The 22922-nt window shown below is 35.0% G+C and overlaps 4 protein-coding genes across 7 annotated transcripts; 3 read left to right on the forward strand and 1 right to left on the reverse strand.

Moving 5' to 3' along the window:
- The first annotated feature begins 39 nt into the window (after nucleotides 1–39).
- kbtbd12 (kelch repeat and BTB (POZ) domain containing 12) lies at nucleotides 40–6086 on the forward strand. The gene is made up of 6 exons (XM_007254302.4): nucleotides 40–129; nucleotides 481–1680; nucleotides 2508–2778; nucleotides 3085–3235; nucleotides 3612–3809; nucleotides 3941–6086. The coding sequence occupies exons 2-6, from the start codon at nucleotides 599–601 to the stop codon at nucleotides 4108–4110; spliced, it is 1872 nt and encodes a 623-aa protein (XP_007254364.3). The 5' UTR covers nucleotides 40–129; nucleotides 481–598; the 3' UTR covers nucleotides 4111–6086.
- On the reverse strand, nucleotides 5012–10694 carry iho1 (interactor of HORMAD1 1). Of its 3 annotated transcripts, none has more exons than XM_049479244.1 (8): nucleotides 10535–10694; nucleotides 8309–8379; nucleotides 7595–7727; nucleotides 7254–7408; nucleotides 7086–7134; nucleotides 6898–6988; nucleotides 6701–6807; nucleotides 5012–6010 (listed from the first exon to the last, which is right to left on the reverse strand). In XM_049479244.1, the coding sequence occupies exons 2-8, from the start codon at nucleotides 8362–8364 to the stop codon at nucleotides 5012–5014; spliced, it is 1590 nt and encodes a 529-aa protein (XP_049335201.1). In that variant the 5' UTR covers nucleotides 8365–8379; nucleotides 10535–10694. The 3 variants fall into 3 exon arrangements, with proteins under 3 accessions (XP_049335201.1, XP_007254365.4, XP_022531468.2); XM_007254303.4 differs by lacking the exon at nucleotides 10535–10694 and adding an exon at nucleotides 9026–9149 and having other exon boundaries at nucleotides 7254–7393; XM_022675747.2 differs by lacking the exon at nucleotides 10535–10694 and adding an exon at nucleotides 9026–9149.
- On the forward strand, nucleotides 10008–14371 carry c5h1orf159 (chromosome 5 C1orf159 homolog). 2 transcript variants are annotated; one of them, XM_007254305.4, is made up of 9 exons: nucleotides 10019–10207; nucleotides 10705–10780; nucleotides 10959–11064; nucleotides 11589–11681; nucleotides 11921–11959; nucleotides 12247–12381; nucleotides 12507–12532; nucleotides 12642–12672; nucleotides 12851–14371. In XM_007254305.4, the coding sequence occupies exons 2-9, from the start codon at nucleotides 10718–10720 to the stop codon at nucleotides 12961–12963; spliced, it is 606 nt and encodes a 201-aa protein (XP_007254367.1). In that variant the 5' UTR covers nucleotides 10019–10207; nucleotides 10705–10717; the 3' UTR covers nucleotides 12964–14371. The 2 variants fall into 2 exon arrangements, with proteins under 2 accessions (XP_049335204.1, XP_007254367.1); XM_049479247.1 differs by lacking the exon at nucleotides 11921–11959 and having other exon boundaries at nucleotides 10008–10207.
- A 4397-nt stretch (nucleotides 14372–18768) lies between these two features.
- Nucleotides 18769–22439, forward strand: LOC103035259 (RING finger protein 223). The gene is made up of 2 exons (XM_007254299.4): nucleotides 18769–19468; nucleotides 20764–22439. The coding sequence occupies exon 2, from the start codon at nucleotides 20801–20803 to the stop codon at nucleotides 21479–21481; it is 681 nt and encodes a 226-aa protein (XP_007254361.1). The 5' UTR covers nucleotides 18769–19468; nucleotides 20764–20800; the 3' UTR covers nucleotides 21482–22439.
- The last annotated feature ends 483 nt before the right edge of the window (nucleotides 22440–22922 follow it).

Here is a 22922-nt window from a genome sequence, read left to right on the forward strand (position 1 = left end):
TTCTCTAGCAGTCTCTTCTCCTGCCTGTTCTGTGAGAGGCATAGTGTGTTTGTGTGTCTGTGTGTGTGAGGCGTGGGTAATGGACAGCTTGTCGCCCGGGGGCGAAGAACACAGTAGGCCAGTGATCTGGTACGACTCATCAATGCATGCTCTAATCTAACCCAGTATAGTGCCGGCATGTCTCTCTCAGTAGTCAATACTGCAATTGAAACAGCAGTGAGTGTGATCCATATTTAACTGGTAGGCATGCTGTGAGTTGGTGCTGCTGAGTTTGGGTAATTTTACAGTATTACATTTGGTAATCTTACAGTATAGACAGACGCATGAAAAGAGTATAAAATAGTAATTTTAGTTAACTTATATAAAATGATTATATATAAAGTCAACCTGTCATGTAAACAGCATGCTCTAAAAGTGCCTCACTGTTGTCAATGAAACAACACTTGCTGAGCTTTTGTCTCTATGTTTGTGTCCTACCAGATGAACTTCACATGCCATTTTGGATATATAACCTCCTGAATGTCCTAGGGCTAATGGAAGCTTTTGTCAAGTTTCAAGATTTTTTTTAAAGAAAGAAACATTTTCACAAAGAAGCAAAATGGATTTACGAGCAAAGCATGGTCTGGCCCTGTTGGACCAGTTAAATCGAATGCGAGAAGCTAAACTGTTGACAGACGTGGTACTAGTTGCTGAAGGCATTAGTTTTCCATGTCATCGTTCTGTGCTTGCTGCATTCAGCCCTTACTTCCGTGTCATGTTCACCTGTGGACTGCGTGAAAGTACCCACAGAGAGGTAGTTTTGAGGGACATGCCAGCACAAAGCTTAGCCCTCTTGCTGGAGTACATGTACAGCTCCAAGCTCCCACTGACCCCAGGAAATGTGCAGGGCATCTCTGTTGCGGCCTTTTTACTGCAGATGGATGATGTTTTTGGTCGCTGCCAGATGTACATGACCGAAAAAATGGATTCATCCAACTGCCTGGGAATCTATTACTATGCCCGGGACTTAGGAGCTGAGGATTTGGCTGATCAGGCTCAGCGCTACCTCCGGCAGCACTTTACTGAGGTTTGTCTGAGTGAAGAAATTTTGGATCTGGAGGCCCATCAGCTTGGAGCCCTGCTGGCTTCAGACGACCTAAATGTAACCCGGGAAGAGACCATTCTGGACATGGTGATGCGATGGGTGAGAAACAGTTCAACTGGTTCGGGCTTGGAAGGCGAAAACCGAGCCCAGCATCTGCCTGAGCTCTTGAGGAAGGTACGACTGCCACTGGTTAGTGAAAGTTATCTCAAAGAGACTATGAAACGCAACACAGCACTGCTGTCTGATGCAGAATGTCTACAGATGATGGAGGATGCGGTGGAAGCAGCAGGTATGCACCCAGATGCTCCACCCCGCCGTCTGAAGCTACGCTATGGCATGGAGACCACTGACCTGCTGCTCTGCATTGGCAATGACAGCGGAGGGATACGGTCACGCTACAGTAGTTATACAGACCGCAGCTTCTGCTATGCCCCCAACACTGGCCGCACGTTTTACATCACTTCTCCTCGCTACGGTGATGCACTAGGATATGTCTGTGCTGGTGTTGTCACTGAAGGAAATGACATAATTGTGGCAGGAGAGTTAGGAGCAAGAAGGATGGCAAGAGAGAAGGAAAGAAACGTGGAAGTTTTCAAGTAAGACTTTAAAACATGAAGCTTTAAAACACTACAATATATTCCTGTTTGAACTTGTTAAAACTAAATACACAGGCATGCCAAAAGTCATGAAATAGCAGAATGCAAATTAATCAACAACCTCAGCTGACAGTTTGGAAACACCCAGACGTCTATAAATTGTGAGGTTAAATGCTGGCCACTGTGCTCATGTCAAGGCAAAGCAAATGATCAATTAGTGATTGAGGCTTTGTAGTGGCAAGATAATTGGGACATTCCATTTAAGAAGATGTGCAGCTTTTCAGCCCTCCTTGACCCACAGTGTCACTTTGTGTACTAGGAATACGTCATAGACAGCATTACTATCCACAGTGGACAGCACAGTGGTTGGTTATGATCCTGACCAGTGACGTCTGGACAAAACTGTCCCATGTGAACAGACAAGCGAATCCTGGCAGTATGGCCTTTTTCCACTGGATTGAGCAAAAGTCATGGGACACAATACTAGAACCTATCCTATTACTTTAGGCATATCAGTTTATATGCTTTCAGAATAGTATGTTCTGTCAAATTAAATTAAAACTAAGCACAATACTGCATACTTTGTAAATATATAGAGAAAACATAAACTTTCCACTGGATGAAATCATTAAAATGTGACGTGAATCAGGCCAGTATATACACTGCACTTTTCAATATTTAATGAAAATTAAATATTTAATTCTAACATCAGCTTTTCTAACTCACCAAATAAAACTATGACAAAAATACTTCCACATTTTTTTTTCATTGCATAGCTTTACAGAACATTAAATACATTAATTGTCTTTATATCTTCTATTTTTTAGGTATAATCAGGAAGCTCAGGGAAGCTGGAAGCACCTTAGTTCAGCAGAATATCGGGATTCATATGCACTGAGTTCCCTGGGTGACAACCTGTACCTAATCGGAGGTCAAATGAAGCTAAAAAATCAGTACCTCATTACCAACAGTGTTGACCGCTGGTCCTTACAGGGTGGACCTTGGCGCAGTGCTGCCCCTCTTCCTATGCCTTTGGCCTATCACAGTGTAGTCAGGATGAAAACCTGCCTCTATGTGCTTGGGGGGCGCACCCCACAGGTAAGACACAAACGGGTTTAATAACTTCATCTTGGGATACACTTTTGATGCACTTTCATCACATCTGACTGGGTGACTTAAAATAGGTCTAACTTGTGTGGTAAGCCCCATCAGATCAATTAAATCTGCAATGCAGAGTAACAGGATTGTAGGTACTATTCTGTCTTGAATAGGATGGGTTAAAGAAATCACACTGAGAGAGGGACGCAGTAACTGTGCCAGTGTGTAACCTAACTCTGTTTCTATCTCTCTCGCTCTTTTGCTCACCCTTTCTGCACCTGTTGGGACTCATCTCATGAATGACAGACATACCGCACAGATGAGGAGCCTGACCGCATGAGCAACCGCCTGCTGGAGTATGAACCAGAGACCAACAAGTGGAATGAGCTCTGTCCAATGAAATATTCCAAATATCGCTGCAGTGCAGTTGCACTGAATGGGGAAATCTACGTTATAGGTGTGAGACAATAGAAATTTTAGCATTGGAAAATACAGTGGCCTTGACATTGTATCAAAAATATGGAAAAAGTTATTTCTCTTGTTATATTAACTAAATAATTGTTCCGTGGTAGAGTGATACAGTACAACAGTTATAAACACTGACACACTACTGGCTCAGATTAGGATGACATTTTTAATGTCAGTTACACAACATGCAACTACTAATACTGTATTTATTTTAGTGTGAAGGAAAAGCGATGTACAACATCTGAGTAATTAAGTAAGACATACACTTATATTAGTTCACACTAGTTCACACAGCATTACAATTCCATTAGGCTGCCATCCTGTTATATAATTGCCTACACAGCGCTTTGTATCTGTATCTATAGGTGGCATTGGTTGTGAGGGTGTGGATCGTGGGCAGTCACGTCGCTGTCTTGATGCAGTAGAGATCTACAACCCTGATGGGGATTTCTGGAGAGATGGCCCTCCCCTACCCTGGCCTCTTCTCTCATTGCGAAGCAATGCACCAAATGCCGGTGTCGTGGATGGAAAGCTATATGTCTGTGGCTACTATAAAGGAGCAGGTACGTAATGCTCTCCAAAGCTGTTTACACTAAACAAGGTATCTCCGATATTGCTGAAATGTCTCAGAAATTTAAATCTATTCTGAACATGTTTCATTAATGCAAATTAATTATTATACAATTCTCCTCAGATCGCCATGATATTATTACCAAAAATATCCTGCAGCTGGACCCATTTGAGAATGAGTGGACTGTGGTGTTAAAACAGGCCATTATGCATGACAGTTACGACGTGTGTCTGGTGGCAAACCTTAACCCACGAGGACTCATGCCCCCTCCTGCTGACTTGGTGGATGAATAACAAAAATCATTCACATCTGACAACAGAAGCTTCCCTCAAGCATTGGAAATGGCGCACTTTTAAACAGGTTACAAAATAGAATCTTCTAGTCTGTATATAGAGGTTGTTTCTATTTTCACTTATTGTGCAGAATAGCTGATATTGGACATTCTGTTCTGATGTATGATTTTGTTTTTAAGTATATTGGCACTTTTGAGAATGTTTGCATTTTCTGTCAGCAGATACTCGTTTACTTGTTTAAGAACACAGTGTTTTAAGAGTCCATGCATTATATGAATGCAAGACAGAATAACACAAATTTGCACAGGTTTTAAAAAGATACAAGGAATGATGGGCATCCTAAATATTACCATCAAATAAATAATTTATTATTACACTGTTAACAAGAGGTTTCTAAACCTTATGAAATTTGTACATTTGGGTAAATCCCTATTGGCATATTACAATAAATATAATATACTATACTACTCTAAATCACAAACCAAACCAAGGTTGTTACTCTGCAATAATTTTACTCTGTATTGAATGTAAATACAGTATTTCTACGACTTAAGAAGTAAAGAGAAATACAAAAACTAAAACCTATGGAAAACGATGTAGGAAACCCATATTTGATTAATATAATAACAGTTTTGTAAACATGAAATTTAAATGTAACAATGTTAATAAGGTTTTCTGAACACCACACAAATTATAAATTATAAACCATTAATCTACTTCCATGAAACAAGACTGGATCTTTTTTGAATGGGACTTTAAATGTGGGTTTAACCTGAAGCATAAACATTTATAAATTACCACATAAATCAGATGTGACCTTTCAAAAGAAAATCTTTGCTCTTGTTTTTTAAAATAAGAGCACGGCATTGCCTGAATTACATTACAAATGTGCATTGGACAGTCAATCAGAGTCACTCATGAAGTCAAAGAGCTGCCAGATGCCTCTCTGTTTAACTATGGTATTAGATTTTTGCTCGGGCATCTCCTGTTCAGATTTCTTGTACTCCACCATCACATCAGAGCTTTTGCTGCTCTGGGACCATGACCATGAATTCAGGTGCTGTCCACATTCATTTCTTTTTGTCAGGCCAGCTGTGGCTTTATGCTGAGTCGCTGGTAGGTTTTTCTTTGAAACAGTTTTGAATGCTGAGAGAGGCACCCTGTTTTCTTTATCTTCATCATATTGGCTATCCTCAAATATGTTGACCGAAGTCATCATGTCATTCTGTCTCCTCTGTGGCAGAATCAAAGCTCTCTTCTTTTTTCTGTAACTTTGGCTCCTCTGTCCTCTCTTGGGCATTTTTGTCTGTGTGGGTACCTCAGTCCAGTTTCTGAACCTTTTCTCTTCCACATCAGCCAAATTATTCACAGGTTCCACATGAACAGGGGCTCTGACAACATAATTCCTTTGAAGATTGGCAGTGACTGTATTAGCAGCCACTGGGTGGGTCAAAGCAGTGGTTAGAACAGACCAGCAGGGCTTTTCAGTTGATGTACAGGTCAGCAGCTGCTTCTGCTGTACAGAACCTAGGACTGGGAAAGATCCACCTATGTTGAGCTCTTCTGAAGATTGCAGTTTAGCATGACACAAACCACAGTGTCCTCTTTCCTCTGAACGTGTAATTGATCCTCTGCACAGACTCATCCCTTCACAACAGCGCTTTTCCTCTGAAATGGCACAGCACTTTCCAATAAGACCAGGTGAAGTCTGAACAGTGTTGTCAGTCATTCTGACAGGCCTAGTACAATCTCCAGCTGAGTGAGTGGTAATTATTGTGGCAAGCATTGACTGAATCTCTCTAAATATGCTCTGCTCATTGCTCTGCTCTATTCTCAGATATTTCAAATCCTGCTGCATGCTGATCATGAGTGAGCTCAAGTCTTTTATAGCCACTGTGGTCTAAATTGTGTGAAAACAAAGAAATCTGTCACAGGATGTTGGTATAAAAATAAACAAATCATATCTGTACACTAAACATTGCTTCTTTTTTAATGTATTTCACATTTGTAAAAAAAAATTGCAAAATGATGTTTTAAATGTACATATTAGCTTCATTCAAAGGAAGATACAGACAAACAATCTAATGCTTTTTTTGCATATACAGTAATACATGTTCGGTGAATCAACAATTTAATTAAGAAATTTAATAAGAAAACTGAATCAACAATTTAATTAAGGAATTTAATAAGAAAACTAATCTGGGCTATGTTTCCTAAAGGCATCTGACTGCACAGAAGTGGTTAAAAGTTGTTTTTCTTTTTTTCAAAACAATGGTTCTGGAGAACTGGGCCCTGAAATGTTCTTTACAGAACAAAAATGAAGAGATCAATTTAAGATTTTTGGCATCATTATTTTTAAGAAACTGTGACACCAAAAACATAAAAAAATAATAATATTAAAGTTAGTATTAATATGGAGTTTTGCAAGATTTTGATTTATGCTATCTATTATATTGTTAGCTTTTGATGCTACGCCCGCGCAATAGTATTTGCAAGTATAGTAAGGTTGCCTATTAATTAAGCAACTGTAAAGTCAAATTTATACATTTTGTAAAAAGTATATAAAAGAAGACAAATTTCTTCTACTCACCTTTGCTTCACTGTCCTTCATCTCTTGGTTTGTTTGGTTCTGCAGACTCACCAGCATTTTAGCCTGACTTGCTATGATTTCCTTTATATTGGCTAGATCATCTTGAACTGTAAGACACAACAATTTAATAAACAAAAACATTCAATACAAGATTAAAAGTATAAATTAAAGAGGAAATACCTGAAAATTATATTTACTTGTTTTTCTGAGACCATTAAGTCCTTCTGCCAAAACATTTTTAGTGATATCACAGCTCCCATCGACAAAGTTTACAAACATCCTTTTGATCTGTAACAAAGTGGAAAATATTTTTTAGATGACAACATCTAATAAAATACTTTAATATTACAAACTAAACTGTTGGTCTGTCTCACATACTACTTACATTTTCTAGATTTTCATGCAGCTGTCTGAATCCATTAATCAGCATTTCACTGAATTAAACAGTGAAGATTGTTAAAAACATCATAAGTCATTTTTTCCTTGACCTCTTAAATAATCAACTTTCTAAATCTACCAAAATAACAGACTACAAGGTGAGAAATGCACTTACTTCTCTTTGGCCTTTTTCTTGTCCTCTTCAAATCTGTCTAATATGCCCAGTGTTTTACCACCAGTGATGTTTGCTGCTTTACCATCTCCAAACAACAAGGGCTTGGAGTGATAACTGCTGGACGTCTTCAGCTCATTTATCTGTTCAGATTTAGGCTTTTTTTTAAGCAAATTAACTTAAACAGAAGCACTGCAACAGTACAACACTAACATATACAACAACACTGCCTTCTACTGACAGAATGTTGAAATAAGACATAGATTTACACATCCATATGAGATTAAACAGAAGGAATCATGCAAGCTAACACTTGTAAACTAACACAGTGTTCTGAATCTTACTTCCTGTGACGGTCCACTCATCTCCTGGGAAAAGCCTTGAGAGTTCTCTGGCCACAACTGAGATCCAAACAAAAACTGTGAGTCACTCAGATTGCAGTAGTCACTAGTTGTACCACCTTTGCCTGTTTTCGCCCTATAAAAAGACATAAGTGATTATTTAATTTAATTTAATTTGTGCTACATGCAAAACAACCTTTTCTTTTAAATATACAGTACCAGTCAAAGGTTTGGAAACACCCCATTTCACTTCATGTTTTTCTTTATATTTTTTATACATTTCTACACTGTAGATATTAAAGACATCAAAATTATGAAGGAACACATATGCAATTGTGTAATGAAGTAAACAAAAAGTGTTGAACAAGCCAAAATATCTTTAGACTTTAGATGTTTTCAATGCCAACTTTGCCCACTCTTGACAATATCCTCTCATAAACAGTTTTATCAATTGTCTTAAAGGAATTACTAGAGGTTCTGAGTACATATTAACTGCTGTTCCCTTCACTATGTGCATCAACTCGTCCAAACAGCCTGGATTGGGTTGTGTGTGATTATATATATATATATATTTTTTTTTTTTGCAGGTGTTCCTTTATAGTTTTAATGTAGTAAATAATATAAATAAAGAACAAATATTAATGTGAATGTGTGTTTAAACTTTTGATTGGTAACTTACTGTATTATAATGAGTAATGAACATGTCTGGAGACTTACATAGAGGTTGATGGAATATTTAAGATTTCCTTTATGTTCCAAACGTTAGGCTTCATTTTTCAGTTTTTTCTCTGAGTGACATAAAATGACAGACATACTCTAAGTATGCAATATGATCCATTAACATTTTTTAATTTGTAATTTCACATACAGAACCAAAATAAATGTAACTAAACAAGAACAGAGGAATCATTAACTAAAGTACTTCTCTGGGAGACAGAAAGCTTTCCAAAAAGCTGAGTAACATGTTGTTAAGCTAGCTAACTAACCTAGCTAACATATTTTAGGTCATACAATTATTAGTTAACTAGCTAGCCAGCTAACGTAGTTACCTAGTCAACATCTTTAAGGTCGAACATTTATTGGCTAACTAGCTAGCTAACGTCCTTTAGGTTATATAACTATTAGCTAATGCTAACTAGCTAGCTAACCTCGCTAACATCGTTTATGTTGCACAGCTATTAGCTAACGCTAACTAGCTAGCTAACCTAGCTAACATCCGTTATGGCGTACAATTGTGTAGGCAGCATTAGCCACGTAGCTAGTGGAAATTAGCTACAACTGGTGAAGCTAGTAACATTAACTAGTCAGTCAGTCCGTTCGGTTAGCTGGTTAACTTGTTAGCTAACTAGCTAAAACTGGGTGTACTTCATTACTTTATTGTCTAATAATGTCATATTTTGCCACACGTTAGTTTGAGGTTCTTTTTAAACTTACTGCAAACAGGTATGCCTAAAACAAAAATTCTTTTAGCGGCAGAATGTGAAGTAGACCGTGTTATCTGTAGGCTGAAGTAATATTAAGGCAAACAAAACGCCCCTCACGAGCGTACCAAATTAGCACGTGACAGAGTCTACCTATCGACACCTGTGCATTTGAGGATGAATAAATTCTAATAAAAAAAACTGTCCTGACAATGCTATCAGGATTAACACATTACAAAACATCAATCTACCTAGCTATCTATCTATTACCTATATAAGAAATTTAAATAAGAAAATGCTAGCTTATGGTTTTACTGAACTCAACAATAGCGGATACAACAACACTAGATCTTGTAGCCGTTTCAACATTCCTAATTTAAATATTTAACCTCTCACAACTTTTGTTAGATAAGTTATTACTGGAATATTTCTACAGTGTAGTGTTGTTGCTCTGTTACACTGAAACTGCCCATTACCGACCAGTTTACCTGTGATTTATTATTTCTCTTCGTCTATAAAGCACTAAAGGGATCGGACTATTTTACATCTCTGATATGCTGAAGAAATACCTGCCTATTAAGACTTCTCAGATCAGTAGAAATCTGAAGATCTGTAATCAGAACCAGAACTAAACATGGGGAGGCAGCATTCAGCCATGATGCATTTAGCTGAAATTAACTCGCAGAAGCTGTAAGATGTTCTGTTCAAACTGGAACCTCTTTTTAGAACGGGCTGAAAACATATATGTTTACCCGTGCTTTTCAAACTATTTAACCTGCTTTACTTTTGCACACTTTTATAACATTATTGTTTATTTATTTAACGTAGTTAAATTATTAATATTTTTAATTTAAGTCCCAAATTACTTTTACATTTATTCTCTTTTTGTTCTTAGTTTTCACAATTATTTTATTTAACTAACTTATAATGTCTAGTAATTCTCTTTTAACATTGTTCTGTATTATGTTTTAATCTCTCTATAAAGCACTTTGAATTGCCTGTGTATTAATGCAAAAGATAACTGTAGAAAATATATATTTTTGTTTAATGGCGAACTAACAATCAGAGTAAAACGTCCCAGTGTTTACTTGAACAACAGAAACACTTTTATTTTGGCGAGCAATTTGATAAACAGGAAGTGCACTAGTAGAAACGAATTTCAGAATCTGTCAGACTCAGAAACTTGATCCATAAGGTGAGTTGGAATCATTTTAAGCGTTATACAAATGTACAAACGTAAACACCGAAATTACAGCTTTATTTTGTACAAATATTTTACGTATTAGAAAGAGCATTTTTATATCTAGAGCGTTAACAAGACAAGCTAATGCGTTACTAGCCATTAGTCTAAGCGTTAGCTAATATACTAGTTTTCAGCTTAGTCTGAATCTCAATTTAAGACTTACTATATTACTATAAGTCTTACTATTCTTTACTGTTTTTTGTGATTTACGGGTGTTTCAGTTTACTATTTGGAAATACGGCATGCTTTTTCAGTATAACCTTTTTATTGTAAACATACATGATCAAGGTAACCAACCACTCGAACAGGTGTTGTGCTGGTTTGTCCGTCAGTGTCATCATCCTTGCACCTGAGATCTGACGGAATAACATACTATAAATTCTTCTCTGAGCTGAATGCTGTCTATTTGCTGATCATTCATCAGTCCTGACTCTGTCTTAAACCCACAGGACTACTTTCATCATGATCCGAGTCTGCTGCATCATCGCAGTGGCAGTTTTTTTCTTAGAAACTGGAGTAGTCCAGGTACCTGCCTTGCTTCTTATTTAATTTTATACAAAAAAAGGTTGTTGCTTTAGGCCTTTAAACTCATGTTAATGTAAGGTAGCTTTATGTTCTTTCTTAGACTGATTACATTTATATTAAAATAATCTTAAATTATAGTCTCGGTTTTAAATTGTTTGTTTGTGTGTGTGTTTTGTAGGCTTTGCAAGAAAACACAAATAATTGTTGTGGAAGACTGCAGAAGATCAATGAAACCTGTGCAAACAGCACACATTGTGATCCTGTTATATTCCCCATTTCATATGGTAAGTCATATTTTTATTCAACAATTTATACTTAGTCTTCAGCTCTATACACACATAAATTACTAGTTTTGCTTAATATTTGAACTAAACTAATTAAAAACAACCTCTGCAAGTATACATTATAATTGCAATTGCAGTTATTAGTTTATGCATTTGAATTTTTTTAAATAGTTATTTCTGCATCTAAAGGTTTATGAACCATGTCCTTAAACAATATTTTATTTCTTGCAAATATACCCAGCAAATGTTTCAACAATGTTTTAAATTAGCTAATTTGTCTAATTTGTTAAAAAAAAATGTTAAAATGTCTGTTTGTTGGGAAATTTATATCAGCTGAATATTTTCAGTAATCTTTCTTGATTTGCCTTGATATAATATGTTTGTCTATGTTTTAAAAAAGTACATTTTAAATAGTTCAGTTAGCTTAATTAAATATATTTAATTAGCTTAAAAATGTGGAAAATTAATTAATCACTGTTTTAAAAACAGTTTTTCTCTTAATAATGACGAATGTTTTCCACCAGGGTGTCTCCATAGTCTAGAGAACAACACTGTTTTATGCCTGCCATGTGACCCTTTGACTTCAGAGCTGGAGAACATGACGCTGTGCAACTACAGTAAGTGTTATGTAAAGGGAAACAGAAAATAAATCGTCTTGACATTCTATTTTGTGCAGACCATTGTCATGAATGTTGCTCATGATATTAATGCAAAACATGTCCTGTACAGTCATATGCAGAACTATAAATTATTATTATTATTATTATTATTATTATTATTATTATTATTATTATTATTATTGAGGGTAAACCTTTTCTTTTTTCTGCTCTCTTTTTTTGTTATGTCTATTTATCAGCAAGGACCAATGATAACCCCTCAATATCTGTTAAGATAGGTAAGATCACTTTATTTACATTTTGTTGGTTTAATCTAATACAGATCTCAGTTAGTCACCTTTCGTGTAGCTCACTTATGGTTTAAGCTTTACTCCCAAACTATTTCCAAAATATTACTATTACTATTAATAGTTACTGTCACTTGCTACTTAAGCTATAGATGCATGTTGTAAGTAGGCAGTAGCTTACTCTTTCTCCCAGTAGCTCCTTTTTGCAGCTGTGCTGGCTGTGTGATGGGACAAACATTGGTGACATGCTGTCATGTTTGTTTCTTTTGCAACCACAGGTGGTCCAGGGGTAGCAGCCTCTGTGCTATTGGGGACTTTGCTGATCAGTCTTTTCCTCATTCTCTCTGTCGCCTCTTTCTTCTACCTCAAACGCTCCAACCGCTTGCCTGGTGTCTTCTACAGGCGAAATAAAGGTAATAAAAAGTGAAGAGACTGTATCTGACTGATTTATTGGCTGGATTTATTTCAATTTACTTGTAAAACATCATGTTTATAGTTTCCATTCATTGTTTTAAAGCATGTCTTTTCTCTCCAACAGCGTTCATTTTTCAACCCAGTGAAACTGTAAGTCAAATTTTGCACAGACTTGTTTGTCTGTTGTCTCATGTTTCGATAGATCATTTATTCAGCAAAACTATTATATAGTGAACTGCTGTATCTTTATTACTTTAAGGCTGTGATGATCCCTGCTGACACATCCTCAGGTAAGAAAATATAAGAAAAAAGTATATATTGTTTTATGCATTATTATTATGTGCTTGGCCACCTTGGCTACTGTTTCCCCTCTGTGACAATCAGTGTAAAATCTCAGCCTCATTTTTATTTTTAAATTAAAATAATTTTGTCAGTATTTTTGTAATTGTTAATTGATTCAATTTGCAGTGCGCAAACCAAGATATGTAAGAAGAGAGAGACCCTCTGCATCCTCAGCTGCCAGCAGTGCAACCATATCAACAGGGCCAGTAACAAAAGTGTACAATGTCACCATCCAGTAAAGGCTAGAACTTAACTGATAAAGTATTGTTTACATATCTTATGTTTGAGTATTTCTTTGCTTATTTATATGGGCCATTATGATTGTATATTTTCTAGATTCTGTATGCACAAATAGAGAAAGCAGGTTCTGTTTTCCTAAGAGACCAACTGTGTTCGGTGCACTTTGTTGATATTTTATTTTGGTGAGGTGGGTTCTCAAAATTTGTACTTACATTTTTATTATTATGTTATTTTCATGTGATGCTTTTCAGCCTTTGTCCAAAAGAAATCCTCAAAAGTGTTTGCTCATGATAGCCTTTTCCCAACACAACAGCCTTTATGGTTTAGGTTGTGTTGTTTAATGTGGTAACAAAACTCTCAAATCCTTTTGTGGCTGTAATTTTGCAGGTTAATGTTATCACTTTGCTCCTGATGCTAAATAATTGTAATGTTTTGCATATTTAATCCAGAAGTCAGTTGGAGAGCTGCAAAATGTCAAATTATTGTGAAGCTGTTGTACCTTGGCTCTTCTTGCACTTTTGCCAATGACGGCCTATTAACATATGTTTGGAGAAAAAGCGCCAAGTTGTAACCCATTATTTAGTTTAAACTTACGTACCAGTTCCCATGTTAAAGCACTACAAATTTCAACCAAATATGAAGTTTGCGAAAGGTTCTTCAGCCCTTATAAATCCCTATTTAATACTCTTCCTTTGTTCTTGCATTTGCCATGTTTATTTTATGCCACAGGATCACAGTGGAAGAATGTGAATGTGCCTGAATATGGTCTGCCAATTTGTTGCATATAGTGATTGATTGCACAGCCAACACCACTGAAGTGCCAAAAAAAGATATAAACAAAATATACACTGTGTTGTCTTTTTAGGCAGGGTCTGGAAAGGTTTGCTGTTGAATTGCTTAATTATTGTGTGCATGTTGTGTAGATAGTATGAGCAGAACAGTCTTATGAATGTTCATACAATGTCAGCATTTCGATTCTTTTTTTTGTTGTTTAAAAATATATATTTTTGTTTTTTCATGTGGTACTGTTTGATTTAAGGTTGGCTTTATCTAATTCTGAAGTATTTCTGTTTTGTTTTTTATTATGTTTTATAGTGGAATGATCAAACTCCTTTACAGTGTGAGGTGAAAAATAGCATTATTATTTTTAGCTAAATAAAAAAGCAAAAGCCAAAACATGAATTTTTGAAGAGATGTAGTATCTGTTAAGAAAATAACCACTCCGTTTTATTAGCTGTTGTGCAGCCACTGGAAATCTTGTACAAATTGTTTTTATATATTGATGTATAGATTTATGATGCTGTGTTCTTTGTATGTTGGTATTTAAATTGTAATAATCATTAGGTTTAAAAGATCTAATGTCTACTTCAGTGTTTACAGAAATAAAGACTTAATTTATCTAGAAGACATTGATTGAATTTCTTTTATGTTTTTGCTGTAATTGTGAAGGACAATGTAAATGGTACTTCAAATTCAAGTCTAAATACATTTATTTGGATGTATTTAGTTTGTTTATTTCCAACTGGTGTATTATTTTTTTTACATTTGTTAAAAATCAGGGAAATTTAAACTTAAAACCTATAATCTGCATACCAGTCAAATGAACAATTATCTGTAAACAGGTTAATGTAGTTGATGTCACAAAATATCAAATTTTCAAAGATGGCCGACATGTCAATATTTTGCACATTATTATTCTGTTTATTCACACATGTTTGAAATAATATGTAACAGTAGAGCTCTGATCATGACTAATGTTTAATATACAAACAAGAACAGCATTTCCAAGGTATAGATTAAGTGTTTCTACGTTTCTAGTCACGTCCTCATTGACCTATTTACGCAACAGAGCAGCTGCTATGTGTTTATTTATGTTATGTAGCTGTTACACACATTAATAACTTAAAAGATATCAACCTTCTTATCATATGGGTCAAATTTACCCATTTCACAGTTTAAAAATACAAGAAAAAATATTTCTTATCATTTTTGAGCATGAAATTCTAACCTTCACCCTATTTGAGTGGAATTAATGTAACATATGTACACACGTACTGCCTCAGTCAATTTGCTTCAATAATGACAATAAAGGCAAAGTGAAACATTTTTTTTTATAAATACATTGTGAATTGTCACAGGTAAACCATAATGAAGGGATGAGCATTTTGACAACACAAAATATTGATTATATCAATTAGGATTAAGATTATGTTTACAGAGAATATATTCTTTAAAATGTGGCTATTGTACTGTTAAGCTTAGTATACACAGGTCAGATTGATCAGGAAGCATTACAGGAGGGTTAACTAAAATTGTCTAAGAAATAAATAATTTTGATCTACTCATAAAATCAGTAAAATGCAGATGTAATTTAAACACAAGTTTAAATAATATGTGCAAAATTAGCTTTTAAATAAACTACATGATCATTCAAAAATAGTAGCTGTACACCTTTTAAATTGTGCATGACTTCTACTGTGCTTAATTATTGAGCTGCAGTTGAGATTGTGATTAAGACAGACCTGTAAGGTGTTTTGCTGCAAGTATTTACAGCATATTAAATTTGATGGGCGTAGTACCCTGACATCTAAATTATTTCTCACTAACTCACTATATTGCATGAGTGACGAGGAACCCATAAATGCTTTTAAACATTTATCACGACTGCTTTACTTTAGTAAACAGAGATAAAGCAAGAAAGGCTTTTGAGGACTTTGAGCTCACGTTCAGCTCAAAGCATGACCACTTCCTGAAAGGGCTTTATACGTTCATAAAGCAATACTCAGCATGTCTCGTCTTTTACAAGCAGCCTGTCTGTATCTGAAGCTCTGCAGTTATTAAAATGCAATTAATGAAACAGCAGCAAACACATGCCAACACTGTCGGTATCTGTCAGAGTAGTATAAAAAACTCACTTATAAAGGTATCATTGTAAAAATATGTTCAAGCTGTAATCCAAGTGTTAAAACCTCTTTCTTTCCATTATAAAGTGAAATGAAGATACCGTAGAATAACGTGAATAAGAGTTAGGGTGTTAAAACATGATTCACCCGGCTATAAAAACTACACCATAAAGAATAAATTTTCTTTCATATTATGAATATGCTTTTGTAGAAACAGTGACATAGTATAGCATTAAAAGTTATAAATCTATACACATGAGCTGCAGCATCATAGAATTAACAAAGTTGTACAGAGTCACAGGGCTTGTCATGCTTTAAGTGGGGAAAAAAAGTTTTATAGGTGTGTCTTAAGTTTGGTTTAAAAAAAAGTGTAAAGGAATTGCTGAGTTAATAAATTCCAGGCTTGTATGCAGCAGCACTAAAAAAATTGCAACTGTAAAAAAAAAAGAAAGAAAGAACGAAAGAAAGAAAACAGAAAACGCTTTAACTGTACATAATTTTGTAGATGATGAAGATGAAGAAGAGGGCCTGGGAATGAACTGATGTATACAAAACTCTAAAATGTAAAAGTTACAAGAAAGAGCTGTAGATTTCCTAGTGTGACCAAGCAGTAGAGCAACAGAAATTATCTGATACAGAATAAACATAATTCCTAGTACATTAAATCAGGATTCTTTAATCTTGGTCCTGGCACCCCCTGACCTGCAAATGTATGGCTTTTCCATCTTCCAACACACTTGTTTCACCTGATCAGCTCAGTAACAACCTCTTTCAACTGTACAGTGGTTGTGTTAAAGCAAGTAATCTTCTACAATGTGCTGGGCAGGGGTTGCCAAAACCAGGATTAAAAATCACTGCTGTAGATAACAAGCTATGCACATCCAGGCAGTGAAACATCTTTGGAAAGTTTCACTACCACCACCATGTTTGACTGTTTGATCATCAGTCAAGTGTTTGCACCTTTTGTTTCACAACCCTGACTATATATAACCTATATCTGCTTTAGCACTTTTTACTGAAACATGGACTGAAAGACAAATATAGCCCGTGGTGAAGAAATGTGCAGGATGTGCAAAAGAAAAAATGAGCTCAGATAATATAAGCTGTCTGCACGTGACAATGAGGACATCCATCTCCACTATGGTTCTGAAATGGAAATCTTTTTCCTCATCTGTCTTTGATTGCATTTTGATGATAGGCTTGGAGACAATGGTGCTTTTAAAGATTCTTGTCTATCTAAAGATTCTTCCTGGATTCTACGTGACTCTGGTAAAGGAAATCTTATATGAAGGAGGTTTAAATTCTGCAGAGCTAACTGCTTAATTTTGTTAAATGAACTTAATATTAAATCGTTACTTTTAATATTTAAATAGTTAAATTTAATTGCTTTGTTAAGTAATTGGTATTTTTTCTCTCAAAAAATGCTCTAAAAATCAAAAATGTTCTCCAAAAGTTTAGCATTAAGTATTTAGTGACTGTATTCTCTGTGATCTTCAGTCTGACAAATATGCAATAACAGAATATCAGGGAAAAGTTTGTCTTATTATTGTAGTGCAAAGAGATCAAAAGTTTTGACTCAGTAAGATAGATTATGTGTTTTATGATTTCATTGTTTTTTTATTTAGCATTTTAGCAATCAAAGGCACTTTAGAATTCTATTTGTGCACAATATGAAATTAATTATTATTTCTAAAGATAATAAGATGAAAAAAAGGTTTTGTTTTCTTGCATACACAGTAAAACCAAGTCACTTATTATCTTTTCTTTATAATTTAAAAATGCTTGTCATCCCTTAAAGAATTTACTTGGAATAATATGCAGATATTATTAACTTTATTACTATTTTTATCTCTAAAATACAAGTTTTGTTTAACACAGCAACAATATTTACTTTCTCATTTTAGTGTAAATACACTTGCTGCTTGTTTTTGTTTGTTTTATTATTCATGATATTTAAAAATAGGAAAACAAATAAACAAGTATAAACCTTCCTCAGATCCTTCCTTATATCTGACTGCTTATCACCCAGAGAAAACACTGGGCTTTCAGTTGAAAGGCAGCTGTTGTTCTTGTAAAGGCTTTGAATTCGGCCTTTGTTTCCTCATTTGATATGCTTTATAATACTTTCCTGATGTGCTATCAGAATTATAGCAGCAGCAGCAGCAGGAAAAGCAGTAAAGTTCTGTGAGCAACATGTAAGCAGTAGTAACAGTTAGGGCGGGGTGTGTGTGACTGTCATTTATCGCAGTATCCATAGAGCAAAATAAGCAGTAAACCTGTCAGCTGCCATGTGCAATAATAAACATATGATGTTTAATATCTAATTCCAGTAAACTGAAATCAATCAAGTTTAAATTACAGTCTCATAAATACAGTATTAAATTTATATTGTTTATTGTAACAGAGCATTTAATCCATATTTAATTTATTGTAGCACACTGTCTTTCTATTAAAAGTACTACAAGATCTTTAAACTTAGAAATGACAAAAAATTAATTATATAAATAATGTATTTAGGAACAACTAAAGGAACTATCAGTGGATGTTTTAAAAAAAAACCAGAAGAACCAGTATTGTGTAAATATGTATGAATATGCCTGAGAGTATCAGTTTAAAGGAGCTACCTCCTTTATATTCACTGTGTACAGAAAGGCAAAACAACACCTTACTTCCTTTAATCAGTAGTTTGTGATTTGCCTATGAGCTTGAAAACAATTAAACAATATATGGTTCTATGTATAATATTATGCATAGAGAAAGCACCTTATGATCTTTTTTAAAATCTTTCAGTGGGACCTGAAAGTAAAACTGGTGGGATATAAATTTTTACCTTCTTTTTGTTTATTTTCAAAGCTTCAAATATTTTAAAATATATTTTTTAGGCACCCAGTGGTTCTTCTATGTTATCGCTTAAATAACACTTTGTAGTATATTGTTTTTGTACATATGTATGATGTATATGTACATTGTGTGCAAGTTTTTTTGTGCTCTGTTTCTTCAAACAACTATTTTTTTGTAAGATTATAAAAACATAAAGGCCAGGAACTTACTCAGCTGTTTTTCAGTGGTTTTACTTAATTTACTTCAAAAATCCATGGAAAATGTTACTCACAGCAATCATACAAGTAAGTGCTTTGTCATTCTTATTCTACAGGATATAAAAACCTGTGTGTGTGTGTGTGTGTGTGCACATACACGTAAGTGTGATGCGATGTGTGTGTGTGTTTTATTGTGAGTGTTATCTATCATTTTCTGGAAAGCCTTCCTTCTTCCCTTCTCTTTGTCCCGCCTGTTTGTCTGTGCTGGCCTGGAGAGAGGGAGGTTACTGTATTACAGAAGGTGAGGAGGGAGGGAAAGAACTTTGTATGAAGAGAGAGGAAGTCTCAAACTAACAGTCATAGTTAACTTCTGTCCAGTTGTGAACAGAGTAGCTGCGCTACAGGACTAAATAGGTGGGCTGGGTACTGGCCGACAATTTTGGAGGGGAGAAGGAGCTGCATCTTTCAGGAAATATAAAAGTTTGGTCTGATGTAGAATAAAGGATTCTTTCCGTGCTGATTTATTCCACCAGATTTTACACAGAGCAAGACTTCTAACTGTGGTAAGATCTTACCCTTGTTTTTTGTGTTGTGGTAATAATAATAATAATAATAATAATAATAATAATAATAAGTACTGTAAAATACAGGTCAGTCATTTAATAAGATCTAATTTTTTTTATTTTAGTTTAAAAGGATTAATTTACTCTTTTAGCTCTGCTGAACATTTTTATCATATAAAAGTTTTGTTTAATCAAAGATTGTCTAAACAGTAAAGTCTCACTTTCTTAAAGTTTCTAAATTAAAATCATCACTACAAATAGTTTGTTAGTAAATATCTTTATTATTTTTATTGATTCCAGGCCTTAAAATCATAAAATACTTAATATTACCTTTTAAAATTTTGGCATATGAATAAAGCTCATTTAATTCATTAATTCAACATTTTATTTGCCTCTTTAGATCAAGAAGTTAGCTTATAACATACAGTTCTGTGCAAACCTGTAAAAATATTGGCAGGGTTCTTGCTCACTAATATTACAATACAATAAAATCAAAAACATTTTACACAAAAAAGTAGTGGTTTTACATCAGTTGCTTTATTTAAATATTTCCATTAAAATATGTCTATTATTATTTGAATACCATCCAACACCTTGTTTGCCAAATAAGTGCTGAATAATGTTAAATCAGAGGAGCTGGTGACAATGGTTCGGGGCCTCCAGGAAACAACCCTTATTGCCTAGTTAAATAATTAAATATGTTAACTATTAAATAATATGCTCAGGTTCCTAAGTACAGTACTGTGGGTTTGCATTACCACTGTTATATATATTATTATTACACACTCCAAATGTCTGAATAAAAATAGTCTTTATAAGTGGGACTGTAATGTAAAATAACCATGCATACTTACATAGTAATAGATACATTTTACTAGGTTTTTATTAGTCAAAATAAGCATAAACTTTTTTTGCATCTATATAATACAGTTTGCAGTAATTAATCACCTGAATTATTACAATTATTATAATATATCTGTCATGTGTTTGCCATGTATATTACACTGAAGGGAGCAGTGAGAAGACTTTTCTTTATGCTGTGCTTGCATAATGAAAATAATGAATTAATGAAATGCTTATGAAATAAATTAAACTGAATTATTGATAATTTTGATTACATTACATTTCTTACAATACATAACACTACAGTTTTAAGATTATGCCACATTTATATTAAGCCTCAGTGTTCAGTAGTAGACCTAAATTTTGTACAAATGAACTTACAGTTTAAGTGAGCTTAAGCTAATTTATTAAATGAGGAAAATTCTAATTTCATGTTACCTTTTCATCCACAGAAAAGACTCATTTTGGGTTCCTTGAAGGGGCAGAAGGATGACTGAACCAGCAGTTATATCAAGGTCTCCTTCCAACGCATCTTCACACAAACACGAGACAACACCCCCTAGTGATGCAGATGATCAAGCATGGGATGCTAGTCCTGAATGTTCCATCTGCTTCACTTCATATGATAACACCTTCAAAACTCCCAAGATCCTGGATTGTAATCACACCTTCTGCCTGGAGTGTCTGTCCCGCTTCATCACCGTATCACCAGAAAAAGAAGGCACACAGATCACCTGCCCGCTTTGCCGACAACCAACGCCTGTGCCTGAGAATGGCCCACCAGCTCTGACCACCAGCCAGGAGGTGCTGGATCAACTCCCCAGCCACCAACAGCATGAAGAAAAAATTTGGCTGGAAGGAAAGAAACTCTGCTACGCGAACCCTATGACACCCAACTGCGTCTGCATTGATATTGGAGGAAGTAAACAAGAGATTGAGAACCAACAGGAAACAAGAGAGAGCTGTGGGAGCAGGCTGCTTCGGTTTCTGGGCTTTTATGGAAACTGGAAGAGGCTGCTGATTCTCACAGTGGTGCTCCTCATAGTGTTTGCTGTGATCCTCTGGCCCATTCAGTGCAGCTTCAGTAGGGGATTGATGCGAGGCTGCTTCAGGATGCAAACACAGAGCATGAACGTCTTCTCTACAGTTTCAACCACCACTGTTGGGTGAAGATTTCTCTCTCAAACATTTTAGTCCATCTACCACACATGATCAAACTAAATGTGAAAACACCACCTATTGGGACGACTGTGTGGGCCCTGCCTGCTATCGCAATCTGCAAAAAAATGATTATTGTTTTTGATCAATGCAGAATGCCTACTGAGACATCTCAGAAACATAGAGACAGAGGAAATCAACAGTCGTGCGAGACTGAAGTGAAGTGAACTACTGTGTTCACTGTGTTATGCCAAACCCCTTAAACACTAGTTTAAATCTTCAGCTATCAATCCTAATGCGGAAACCTTTGGGAATTGTGAAGCCCCACAGAGTTTAACAGAAGGGCCTATGACTCTGCTAATAATGATCATGGACTGGTGATGCCACATTGAGATGCTTTGTGTTCCACCAGTGATACACATATCACAGTTTGAGAAACACTGGTTAATATAAATCTTCAAGTGAACCTTAATGTGCTATATGGTAGCTTGGGTTTGGACCTGGACTCTTGTTTAAGGATGTTCACAGACAGCACGCCCATTTTCGATATTACAAAACCTTCTTTTGCCAATAAGAATCTCTTCGATCTAAGCCAGACAGCAACACCTTGAGATTTTTGTGTTGTATATTGACTGGAGAAAGTCCCACATTTTATATTGTTGCTAAAATGAACTGAGCCATCTAACAAATTGGAGCACACAAGCTACACTTATAGAAAAGAATGAAATTAAATTCTTGCTTTTCTTTTAAAAGCCTTTATGACAAAAAAATCAATTTCACAGTTTTGTAAACTACAAATTGTTTCCTTTTTTGGAAGTCACCATAGTAATGTTCAGATTGTATATATTTCTATACAGATTTTTGGACTAGAACAATTGTACAGTAAATGTAGCAATGTTATAATGTACAATATATTTTTTTAAATAAAAAAAAACTTAAAATGTACATTTTGGTGATTTTAAAGAATGAAAAGTATGGAAATGTGAATATTATTAAATAACAAACAAACTTAATAAATAACAAACATAAAATTACAACAACGTGTCACTCACTTGCTTGAAAATATCACAAACATTGTCACTGTGTTTCTACTATATCAATTCATACTTTCCTAGATAAAATAATGAGGACTTTGTGTCTGTCTCTACTTTACAGTTAAGATGTTAGAATTTTGATGGGATTTAATTGCATTCAGCCTTAAAAGCATTGGTGAGGTCATGTACTGATGTGGGATTACTAGGTCTATTTCTAATTCCACAGATTCTAGACCTTTTTTTCTGCTTAAAACACTTCAACATCAACTGCCGTATCTCATTTCATGACAAACGTCATTGAAACAAGATAATTAATTTTATTCACTTAACTTATCAGTGGTTTTAATGTCATGGCTAATTAGTATCTTGGCCATTGCATTTTATTTCACCACAAACAGTAATCACCTTCACTGCTAACA

This window comes from Astyanax mexicanus, chromosome 5 (genome assembly GCF_023375975.1).
Source record: "Astyanax mexicanus isolate ESR-SI-001 chromosome 5, AstMex3_surface, whole genome shotgun sequence".
Lineage (NCBI taxonomy): Eukaryota > Metazoa > Chordata > Actinopteri > Characiformes > Acestrorhamphidae > Astyanax > Astyanax mexicanus.

Bases quoted from the DNA above. Each gene is read 5' to 3' on its own strand.
- LOC103035259 (XM_007254299.4), top strand. From the start codon at position 20,801: ATGACTGAACCAGCAGTTATATCAAGGTCTCCTTCCAACGCATCTTCA.
- kbtbd12 (XM_007254302.4), top strand. From the start codon at position 599: ATGGATTTACGAGCAAAGCATGGTCTGGCCCTGTTGGACCAGTTAAAT. The intron at 3,236-3,611 runs GTGTGAGACAAT...CTGTATCTATAG, and splicing joins TGGGGAAATCTACGTTATAG to GTGGCATTGGTTGTGAGGGT. The intron at 3,810-3,940 runs GTACGTAATGCT...AATTCTCCTCAG, and splicing joins TGGCTACTATAAAGGAGCAG to ATCGCCATGATATTATTACC.
- c5h1orf159 (XM_007254305.4), top strand. From the start codon at position 10,718: ATGATCCGAGTCTGCTGCATCATCGCAGTGGCAGTTTTTTTCTTAGAA. The intron at 11,682-11,920 runs GTAAGTGTTATG...TCTATTTATCAG, and splicing joins CATGACGCTGTGCAACTACA to CAAGGACCAATGATAACCCC. The intron at 12,382-12,506 runs GTAATAAAAAGT...TCTCTCCAACAG, and splicing joins CTTCTACAGGCGAAATAAAG to CGTTCATTTTTCAACCCAGT.
- iho1 (XM_049479244.1), bottom strand. From the start codon at position 8,364: ATGAAGCCTAACGTTTGGAACATAAAGGAAATCTTAAATATTCCATCA. The intron at 7,409-7,594 runs GTAAGATTCAGA...CTTAAAAAAAAG, and splicing joins TGAGTGGACCGTCACAGGAA to CCTAAATCTGAACAGATAAA. The intron at 7,135-7,253 runs GTAAGTGCATTT...TGTTTAATTCAG, and splicing joins AAGAAAAAGGCCAAAGAGAA to TGAAATGCTGATTAATGGAT.